Genomic DNA, 11,472 nt, shown 5'->3' with positions numbered 1-11,472 from the left:
TATATATACTGTATTCTGCACCAGATCTCATTACAGATGGTTGTGAGCCACCATGTGGTTGCTGGGAATTGAACTCAGGACCTTCGGAAGAACAGGCAGTACTCCTAACCTCTGAGCCATCTCTCCAGCCCCTAAGAATCACTTATTGATATCATTTTTCAATATGTTCTTTAAGTACATCACTGCTCTTGTCTCTATTGTTCTGTTCCCCCGGTGTTTCTGGCTCATTAATATAGTTTCATTCCTCTCTCCAAAGTGTTGTTGAATATTGATTTCTGTGAACAGCACTGTCTCCTATTTCTTAGGAGTGACTCATGCTGTGTTGCTGAATATTGCTTTGAACAGCTAATCCTGCCTCTGGTGTCCAGTGCTGGGCAACTCCGTTCAGGCTGGGTCTTGACTAGTCAGTGAGAAGGGAAAATGGACTAGTTAATGACTGACCTCCAATCTCTCTGACTTCTGCTAGGGACTTGTAGATGAAGAGGGACCTGTGCAAGAATTGAGTTCATTGATCAACCTTTAAGCTGGTGAAGTCACAGTTTAGAAAGGGAAAGACAGGACAGTGGGTGAGTTCTTTCCTCTTTCCACAGTATTGAGATTAGAAATGTGGGATTAGGTCATCAATTTTAGGTGCTTCGTGAATGCCCTGTTTGGCAATTTCTTGTGATCCACAGACCAGGGCAATCAAGAATCTGGGCAAAGTCTGACCTCATTGTGAAACCAAATTGCTGTAGTTTCAATAGTTCAGATATTTCCACTCAAGTTGGGATGCTCATAGCTCTCTACTATTCCAGATCCTTGGCATCTGACCCCCATGCTCAAACATCCACAAAAATAGCAATAAGCTTGGTTTCAGAAGTTCTTGTAACTTACAAAGCAGTTGTAGTAAAACATGTTGCTTTAGGTATACACTAATTCTTTAAAAAAATCTGTCATCTTGTAATTTGTTTTAAAAAGTTTTGATTTTCTTACTCTAATACAATCTTACAGGCAATCATCAATCATGGGAGACAGAATGGTGGCTAATTGATCCTAACAGACAGCCCTTTCTTTGTTTTTAAATGCTAATGACAGGGAAAGGACAGGTCCAGAGGCATTAGATAATAGAAATAACTCTGCTAAATTAAATCAACTTGTACCCTTTAAAGGTATGATCACCTCAGAATAAAAACCACAATCTGTGTTACATTTGATAAGAGGTTTTGCTTGTTTCCAGAGGTAAAAAACGTTATTTCAAAAGAGGTAAGTCCCAAAGCGAAAGGGGACTGTTAGATCCTGTAGAGGGCAAGGGGAAGGAGAGTCACCCAGTTACCAGCAGTCTCTGTGGTTATCTAGTTGGGGTCTCTTTTAGAGTTCTATTCATTTGTTTTCTTGTACTGAACTCTGGTGTCATATGCACAATATAATTTTCAATTTTCCCCAAGTGTTTTTGTGTAGTATGGAGGAGTGGCTAGCTTAGCCCTGAAATAATTACACAAAAACTGTATTAATTTAAACACTGCCTGGCCCATTATTTCTAGCCTCTTGTTGGCTAACTCTCACATCTTGATTAACCCATTTCTTTTAAATCTGCGTTCACCACAAGGTTGTGGCTTACCAGCATGAGTCTAACCAATGTCCATCTTGGGCAGCTGAAGCATGGTGGCTCTCTCTGCCTGCCTTCTTCCTCCCAGAATTCTGTTCTGTCTACTTCACCCACCTAAGGGCTGCCCTATCAAAAGGCCAAGGTAGCTTCTTTACTTAACCAGTGAAATCAACACAAATACAGAAGGGCCTCCTACACCATATCCCCTTTTCTGTTTAAACAAAAAAGAAAGGCTTTCATTTTAACATAGTAAAATTACATATAACGAAACAGTTCTCAAGCAAGAATTACCTTTTATCATAACAAAGGAAAATGATAACTATAACTATCTATTATTCAACTCCCTGAAAGACTCCAGAAGTATGTAATATTACCTAAGTAAACAAGAAGTAAGTAGCTTCTAAAACTCTAGAAATGACAGAGACATCTCGCTGCCTGTACAGTCACCCAAAGTTTTTTTGTACTGTTGGGGCATCCATCTTCGGCCTTCAGGCCCATATTATCCAGCAGACATTTCCATGAAGCAGGAAATTTCAAAGACAGCTCAGTCACTTTCCTTTGTATCCTGCAGAATATCTCACAGACTTTCATTAATCAGAAACCCTGAAGGATCATCTCACCTTTAGGCAAGTTCAGCAGTCCTCTCTCTGTGGGTTCTTCATGTCCAATTTATGCAACAGTCCAGGCAAGAGCACTTTCTTGCCCAAATGACTAGCAAACTTCATAAGGAACCTCTTTGATGCCCATCTTCCTCCTGAAGTAGATTGGTGCTGCCAGGAGCAGACGTGTCTCATTGTCATGAAAAGCCCTAAATTATTAAAACATTAAGTGCCATATTCTGTAGTCTTTGAAAGATATGAAGAATGCCTATCTAACTGAAATATATCTGTATATATCTAGAAAATCTAACTAGCATGACTACAAGCTTGACTATTATTGATGATTATCCATTAATAACCTATATTTCCTAATTATACATTACATTTTCAATGAACTACAAATCACAATACCTTGATCAAGATCAGAAATACATATACATATAACAAGATTGACCTTAAATTTATATCACTAAAGCAAAATCCATATCAGTGCAAATTATTCATATCTATATCATATCCCCTTTAAATGTAAAAGAACATTTATAAACAATATTTGGGATTATTAGCATAGATTTTTCTCTCCAAACTACTTTGTGCTGTATGGGGGTGCTGTTAATCAGGTCTTTAATAGTGTATCCTGTATGCTAGGTTTATCTTAGTCTGCAGCTGGGCGAAGTAATTTTTTGTGAGTGTTTACAGCAACCTTTCAGGAGGGTGTGGTCCACAGGGTGTCATCCTCTGTGAAAACAAAAGAAGAACCTCTTCAAAAACATCATATCTTTAGACCTAAATTCTGAAGTCAATTATATTATAATATGTATGTTGGATTAGCTTAGCAGACCACACAATGAAATATCTCTCTGTATTTAGCTCCTTCACAGTCAAGAAATTCAAAGAAAACACAATAATACACAGAATCCAGGCTCTCTGTGAATTTTCCATTTTTACGTGGCTTATTTTTTTTATTCTTTTTAATCTATGACTATCTGTGCTCTGTCTCTTTAAAGACTTTACCCTTTTTTTAAAGCATTAACTTTATTACTTTTTAATACTGTTTTTCTTTCTCTCTCCCTAGCCTACATATGTCTAACACTATGACCCATTTAGTGGTCTGAATCTGTTTTATTGCATTGTCTTTAATTCGCTGCTATCTTGAAGAGCTTTTAAAATGCTAAGCTCTTAAGAATCTAAGGTGCTCAATCCCAGGTCAAATACAGGTACTTCCTGCTTGCCCCACCCAGTCCAACATGGTGGAGCCGTTTGTGCCTCTGAGATGTGCACTGCATCACTAGCATGGCGGAGCTGCTCTGGATGTTGGCTCCACCTCTCTCCAATTTCAAAATGGTGAATGTACCATTTCTGCTAGCTCTGGGGCCACCAAATCTGCCACGCAGAGCACTGCGCAACCTGGAAACATCTCTGTGATTAGTGTCCACCATGCTGTCCCGCCTGCCTAAGCCTGATCCAGCTGTCTGCCCAGGCGGGGAGCTTCGAGCCATTGACGTGGTCTCAGAGTACTTTCTTCCCAATCCCGAGCAGGCACACAAACATCTGGTCCCACAAAAGCTATTGAAATGCTTAATAGCTGGCGTTTCTACTGGCGGCACAGTCCAGGAAGACTGTGCTTTTTTTTTTTTTTTTGGTTACTGTTGCTGAATCAGGTAATTCTCTCTTAAAGGAGCTATGGTATGCTGCCAGCTGTGCTAAACTCTATATTTGTGTCTAGAATTCCTTTTTAAGCCCTCTCAGGTTTTACGTGGAGTTCGTTACCACTTTGGGGCACCACTCTGTTGTAAGGAGGAGCTGGCTGTGCCCTGCCACCTGACTAGCTTATCCTCGAAATAATTACTCAGAAACTGTATTCATTTAAACACTGCTTGGCCCATTATTTCTAGCCTCTTATTTCCTAACTCTCACATCTTGATTAACCCATTTCTATTAAATCAGATGTTACCTGGTAATAGCCTCTGTATTCTTGATTTCTAGCAGTCCTCACTAGGGTCACTCTTATAGGTTGCATAGTTTTAGATATCTTGTGTAGCTTTTGTATTCTTGATTTTTAGGAGTCCTCCCTAGGATCTCCCATATAGGTTCCAGGAAGGTTTACACTGCACTGTTTCACACCCCCTACTAAGAGCCCTTTATCCCATTCATCCCTCACTTTCTTCTCCCCCTGTTCTTTGATTATTCACCTTATCCTTATCTGCCTCCAGGGTTCCCTACAGGTGTTCTTGTGACTTAGCCTCTCTGTATCTATGGATTGTGCTATGCTTAGTGGAGATTACTGTCATTGTACTTTACTTAACTGCTGATATCCACTTATACATGAGTATACCATGTTTGTCTATGTGCTTCTGGGTTGTGTCAAACAGGATAATAAAGAATTTAAGAAACTAGACAACAGCAAACTAATAATCCAACTATCATGGTGTACACCTCTAAACAAAATTGTCAGTAGAGAAATCTAAAATAGCTGAGAAACACTTGAAAATGTTCAGGACCAGAATTTGACCCATAACAAATCAAGTAAGAATTTTCACACACACACACACACACACAGAGAGAGAGAGAGAGAGAGAGAGAGAGAGAGAGAGAGAGAGAGAGAGAGAGAGAGAGAGGAGAGAGAATGCTCTGGGACTAGCTAGTACAAGAAGTCTGGTGAAGTCCTTATTGAAGAAAGTTAGGTATAAAAGGAATTAAATCATTAGCGAATTTTAGAGGGGCAGGTTAATGTACTTTACTACATTTTTAGGTGTTAGGAAAAGCTAAAAGTTCATTTTCAGTAAAATTATAAATAGGGCATGGATTGTTTAAATCAGCACACCACTTTTCTTCCACCATACATAGAACTGGGTATACATAAACAAGCAAACTAAGTAAATGTTCATTTGGAAGCTAATGGCTTCTGAATCTGATAGTACATACACCAGATGCTGCAATTTGTACAGTCTGAGGGTTGGAGTTAGAGTTACTGCTCTAAGCAAAGAAGAGACCCAGACCTCTATCATTAATTCTGGGCTAGGCTGTTGTCAACCGGTCTGATTGTGGGTGTTGTGGATCTTTCTCCGATTTATAGTTATCTCTTCTGCTGTCCTTGAGAGTAAGACAGAACCTGTAAATTTCCTGAACTAAAGTCATCAGTAAACTGAGGTGAAGGTGACCATAAGGACTTAGGCATCTTTTGAGTGAGTTAAAGCCAGTCTGTCTGAGCAGCTATGATTCAGCCACTCTGGTCAAGTAGTAATTCTGTGTCCTTGGCTATCTGTTAATATCTTAAGTGGGCTTATCTTGTCTTTACCCTAAGCACTGACCAAATAATTAGCTGTCTGCTGAGAAAGATAATTTCAGGAAGGCAGATCTCTGAGCTTACTTAGTAAACTGAGCATGCATGTGTACATTTTAGAAGGCAGTGACCTATGATGATGTGCACATCGACTTCACTTGGGAAGAGTGGGCTTTGCTGGATCCTTCTCAGAAGGAGCTCTACGAAGATGTGATGCTGGAGACCTACAGGAACCTCAGGAGTATAGGTAAGACTCAGTTTTCCTTCAGATTTTAAAATAAGGTGACAACTGTTCCTTTATTATTGATGCTCTTTGTGATTTGATTGAGAGAGAAGGATGAGGGGAATGATCAGGTATGGTTCTAAGGTTTACTGAGGATAGTAACTTAAATTTTAAACAATTTTTGTAGTATAACATTCATTTTCTGATACTATATTTTAGGTTACAGTTGGGAAGATCATAACATTGAAGAAAATTATCAAATTTCTAGAAGACAAAAGAGGTAATTTTCATGTGCAAGCAGACACAAATGTGGCTCTGAAGAAATTGTAATGTGTCCTGGAAGTTTTCAACAAAAGCAAAAGTGTAAATAACCACAGCTTAAAGGTCATTGATGATTAATAAACTCTCGCAAAACCATATACCTCCATTTAGGTAGGAGAATTGAATTTGCAAGGCATTTTTTAAGCAAGAAGACAGAGGATAATGCCTTCCTAGATATCACCATTTGCATCTTTGTCCCATGAGAGCTATGCTGTAGAACTGTTCTTTGCATTTGTCTCAGGCTACTCATATTACAAAGGATAACACATTGAAGTGGAGAGAGATAAATCTCCAACACTTCTAATAAGGAAATATTCCACAGTCAAGCTAGTATTACTCTTAGAGTTGTGACTGTGCTATGTTCAATGAGATGGTCAGTTAGATTCAAGAGTCAAGGTGCAGTGGTTGTAGAGAAACCTTAATCACTATATTATGAATCTCTGAGGAACAGAAAGTCAAACTGTAAATTCAATCTGTAAACCTTTTATTTTTTATATTCCCTTTACTAGTTATATCATATGTTATTCTGGATACACGTCATATGAACCCAGGGATATGCAAAGATGTAACATACCTTTAGTAGGAGGACTCTTGTTTGTATTAGGAGGCCGCTCATTCGTTCCCAGCTCCCCATACCACAAAATAACTCAGAAACTATATGACTTAAATCACTGCTTGGCCAATCACTTAACCGTATTCCTATCTACCTCTTACGTCTAGGACTAACCCATTTGCATTATTTCATATTTTACTGTTAGGGTGTGGCCTACCGGCAATGTTCCAATAAGCAGCTCACATCGTTCCTTTATGGAATGTCCATGGTATCTACTTGACTCTGCCTTTTTTCTCCCAGTATTCAAACTAGTTTCCCCACCTAACTTTACTCTGCCCTATCACAGGCTAAGGTGGATTCCTTATTCATTAACCAATAAAGCAACAAATATACAAAGGGACCTCCCATACCACATACTTCTCTCACAGGACCATTGGAAGATAAGTAGCAAGCAGTCCTCATGTTGAGTATACTTTCAGTATTTGATTCAAGTATATGATTGGTTTTCCAGCTTCATTTTTAATCTATCAACAAACTCATATTGAATAAAAGCCATATGAGTTCTATGACTGTGTAAATACCTCTCATTGTCCCAGCTCACTTAGCAAGTGTAGTATGATTCAGAATAAAAGAAAATTTGTGGATACCATAAGTGTGTTAAACCACTGAGATTTTCCAGTTCTCTTCACATTGTGATAGACCTTATGTAGAGAAAGGTTTCTCTAAAGGTGAACCATGTAATAAAGGTATCCTCAAAGATACAAGGCATCCTTTAATGAAGGGAAACAACATGAGTTTAAAGAGTAATAAAACCTTAATGTCTAATTCCTATTTAAAGTTGGAGCACATTGTAAAATTAGTTTATGTGCATATAAAGATTCAACATTTGTATGGAATGTGATAAAGCTTTTACATGTGCTAATCATCCTTACAGGAACTATAGAAACCACACTGGAGAGAAACCTGAATACACTCAATGTGCTGAAGCCTTTGCATATGGCTGTCATCTTCAAAAACGTGAAAAACCACATACTAGAGAGAAACCCTATAAATGTAATCAGTGTGGTAAAGCCTTTGCATTTCGTAGTAATCTTCAAAACCACGAAAGAACACATACTGGAGAGAAACTGTATGAATGTAATCTGTGTGGTAAAGCCTTTGCATTTCCTAGTAATCTTCAAAACCACAAAAGAACACATACTGGAGAGAAACCCTATAAATGTAATCAGTGTGGTAAAGCCTTTGCATTTCGTAGTAATCTTCAAAACCACGAAAGAACCCATACTGGAGAGAAACTGTATGAATGTAATCTGTGTGGTAAAGCCTATGCAACTAAATGTAATCTTCAAAGTCATGAAAGAACACATCCTGGAAAGAAACCCTATGAATGCAATCAGTGTGGTAAAGCCTTTACACGTCGCAATTCTCTTAAAATTCATGAAAGAACACATACTGGAGAAAAACCCTATACATGTAATCTGTGTGGTAAAGTGTTTGAAGTTGAACATACACTTAAAATCCACAATGAAATACATACTAAAGAAAAACCCTATGACTGTAGTCTGTGTGGTAAAAGGTTTCTTTATCACAGTCGTCTTCGAACGCATGAAAGAACCCATACTGGGGAGAAACCCCATGAATGTAATCTGTGTGGTAAAGCCTTTACACGTCTTAGTCATCTTCAGAGTCATAAAAGAACACATACTGGAGAGAAACCCTATGAATGTAGTCAGTGTGGTAAAGCCCTTTCTTGTCAAAGCTCTCTTCGAAGGCATAAAAGAATACATACTGGAGAGAAACCCTATGAATGTAATCTGTGTGGTAAAGCTTTTAGACATCCTTCTTTTCTTCAACGTCATGAAAGAACACATACTGGAGAGAAACACTATGAATGTGATCAGTGTGGTAGACCCTTTGCATATAAATTTAATCTTAAAATTCATAAGAGAATACATACTGGAGAGAAACCCCATGAATGTAATCTCTGTGGTAAAGCTTTTTCACTTCCATATAGGCTTAAAGTCCATAAAAGAACACATATTGGGAAAACACCCTATGAGTGTAGTTTGTGTGGTAAAAGGTTTCATTATCACAGGCATCTTCAAATGCATGAAGGAACCCATATTGGAAAGAAACCCTATGAATGTAATCTGTGTGGTAAACCTTTTGGACGTCTTAGTCATCTTCAGCGTCATGAAAGAACACATACTGGAGAGAAACCCTATAAATTTAATCAGTGAGGTAAAGCCTTTTCTTGTCAAAGCTCTCTTCTAAAGCATAAAAGAACACATAACTGGAGAGAAACCGTATGAGGAAAGAAGTGTGGTAAAGCCTTTGCATGTCATAGTTCTCTTCAAGATCATGAGGGAACACATCCTGGAGAGAAATCCCATGAATGTAATCCATGTGGTAAAGTCTTTGCATGTCGAAGTGTTCTTGGAATGCATTAAAAAAAAAAAAACACACACACAGTGGAGCCAAAGCCTATGAATGTAATGTCTTACAGTCTTTGCGAATAACAGTCATCTTCAATGGCATAAAAGAACAAATACTGGAGAGAAACCCTCGGAATGTTATCAGTGTGGTAAAGCCTTTACACTCTTCTTCAAATGCATAAAAGGACTCATACTTGAGTGAAACTCTGAATGCAGTCAGTGTGGTGAAGCCTTTACTGATCACAGTTATATTCAAAGGCATAAACGAACTCAGTCTGGAGAAAAACTTTCTAATCAATGTGGTTAATCCTTTATATCATAATAGTCATCTTCAAATGCGTAAAAGAACACATACTTGAGAGAAATCTTGTGCAGTCTTCAAAATCATGAGAAAAAGTCATCCAATTTTGAAACTCTATAAATGTCCTCAGTTTTAAAAAGTTTTTCAGCCATAAAATTTTTGTGTACATTCAATTTGATAACGACTTTGCATATTAAAATTGTCATTGTTACCTAGAAAAGATACTGATGTCTTTTTATTGTAAAGTATTTGGTAAGATCTTTAGCCAATATTCTTACTGTGCTGATATTTTGTTTGTGCTTCAACATGTAAAGCATACCTGAAGGCCAGAGTGCTGTGATAGGCTTAGTTAGCCACAGAGCGCAGGCAGTGGGGACACACATTTAATTCAAGATTAGTCAAGAGGCAGGGGCAGGTGGTTCTCTGTGATTTCTAGGCCACTTTGGATACACTAGATTGACCGCTCTAAAAGAAAAACAGCAAGGCAGTTGTGGCTCACATATTTAATATTGGAATTTGTAAACCATGTGTCATTAATTCTAGCACTTGGGAGGTGGAGACAGGATGGTATATGACTTGGCAGAGAGAAGAACATAAGGCAGGAGGAGAAAGGAGATCAGCCCATTAAGACTGAGGATTTGTAGAGACAGGGTCTTCCCCGCTTTGTTCTGAGGATTTGGTAAAGGTAAATAATTTTCTCTGTGGCTTGCCCCTTTTTTAATATTTATTTATTATGTATACAATATGTCTGTCTGTATGCCTGCAGGCCAGAAGAGGGCCATGTGGTTGCTGGGAATTGAACTCAGGACCTTTGGAAGAGCAGGCAATGCTCTTAACCTCTGAGCCGTCTCTCCAGCCCCTGTGACTTGCCCCTTTATTTCTGTGATCTCTCAGCATTTACCCCGATATATGAGTCCAGGTTTATATTACTAAGACTAATTAGAAATTGTGCTACAACTTACAAGCAGTCAAGCAACAGTAATTTTTCTCTAGAAATAAATTGACAGTGTCAATAATCTCTTCAAGAATTTTGATGTCCGTTTTTGTATTGTGTACACTGTGAAACTCATAGGAAAAATGAATTCATGAATTTTTGATACCTTATGTGTAGGCTAAAAGGTTAGCCATGGGAATACATTCTGACCTTGAAACCAGGGCCAAGCAAACATGCTTTGCCCCTGAATCCAGAGCCAGTAAAAGAATCACACTCTACCTTTGACCAGCTGAACACAAAATCACTCCGTATGCTTGAAACCAACCAACCCCTGATCATGAAATCCAGCCAATCTCTGACCGATTCCCACCCTGAAAATCTTATCCATGGAAAAATCTCTGCCCTAAGCAACTCTATATCAGCCCTGTGGTTGTTGAGTTAGCAGCTGCCCTTTTCTACACTTGGAGAGGCAGTCACTCTCCTGGATTCCTCCCTCTCAAATAAATCTCTTGAGTGAGTTTTGAGTAAAGACCTGTCTCTGGAGTTTATTCTTCCAAAAGAGAGTCCCTGGGTGCTGGAGAGATGGCTCAGAGGTTAAGAGCATTGCCTGCTCTTCCAAAGGTCCTGAGTTCAATCCCCAGCAACCACATGATGGCTCACAACCATCTATAATGAGGTCTGGTGCCCTCTTCTGGCCTTCAGGCATACATGTAGACAGAATATTGTAAACATAATAAATAAATAAATATTTAAAAAAAAAGAGTCCCTGACTGATGGGTTGACCCCATGACAAAAATGGCTGAGTAATTGCTGTATAATGTGGTTTATAGCATTGCCTTTTTATCTTATATCTATATCCTACCTTTTGCTTTTCAAAGTAGATTCAATCTACCCTTTTATGCCATTATATCTTATCCTACTTTTTCTTTTCGAAACAAGAACCCTGAATCTAATCAACTTTATTTAACTCTACTTCTGATTGTAACCAATAACAACTTATAACCAACCGTCCCCCCAAAAATGACAATTATCCATAACTCATTATAAGTGGAGATTGTTCTTTTGTTTCTATTCCTAGCTTCTCAGACTCAAATAATCATACAGAATCTATATTAATTACAGCACTCCTTGGCCCAGTGGCTCAGGCTCACATCTTAAATTAACCCATTTTTATTCTGTGTGTATAGCCAAGAGGCAGTGACTTACTGGGTAAGGTTCTGGCATAGGGGTCTTTCGGT

General features: G+C 38.5%; 1 protein-coding gene across 1 annotated transcript in view; it reads left to right on the top strand.

Annotated features, from left to right (window-relative positions):
- LOC101984533 (zinc finger protein 431-like) overlaps positions 1-10,006 on the top strand; it is an 11,880-nt gene extending 1,874 nt beyond the window's left edge. Inside the window, exons 2-4 of the mRNA XM_013354395.2 lie at positions 5,588-5,714; positions 5,910-5,970; positions 7,499-10,006. Of these exons, the coding sequence (XP_013209849.1) occupies positions 5,588-5,714; positions 5,910-5,970; positions 7,499-8,804 (1,494 nt within the window). The 3' untranslated portion in view covers positions 8,805-10,006. The remainder of the gene's footprint in view (positions 1-5,587; positions 5,715-5,909; positions 5,971-7,498) is intronic.
- Positions 10,007-11,472: the final 1,466 nt, after the last annotated feature.

This window comes from Microtus ochrogaster, unplaced genomic scaffold (genome assembly GCF_000317375.1).
Source record: "Microtus ochrogaster isolate Prairie Vole_2 unplaced genomic scaffold, MicOch1.0 UNK43, whole genome shotgun sequence".
Classification (NCBI taxonomy): domain Eukaryota; kingdom Metazoa; phylum Chordata; class Mammalia; order Rodentia; family Cricetidae; genus Microtus; species Microtus ochrogaster.
This window is presented reverse-complemented; position numbering and strand designations above follow the sequence as displayed.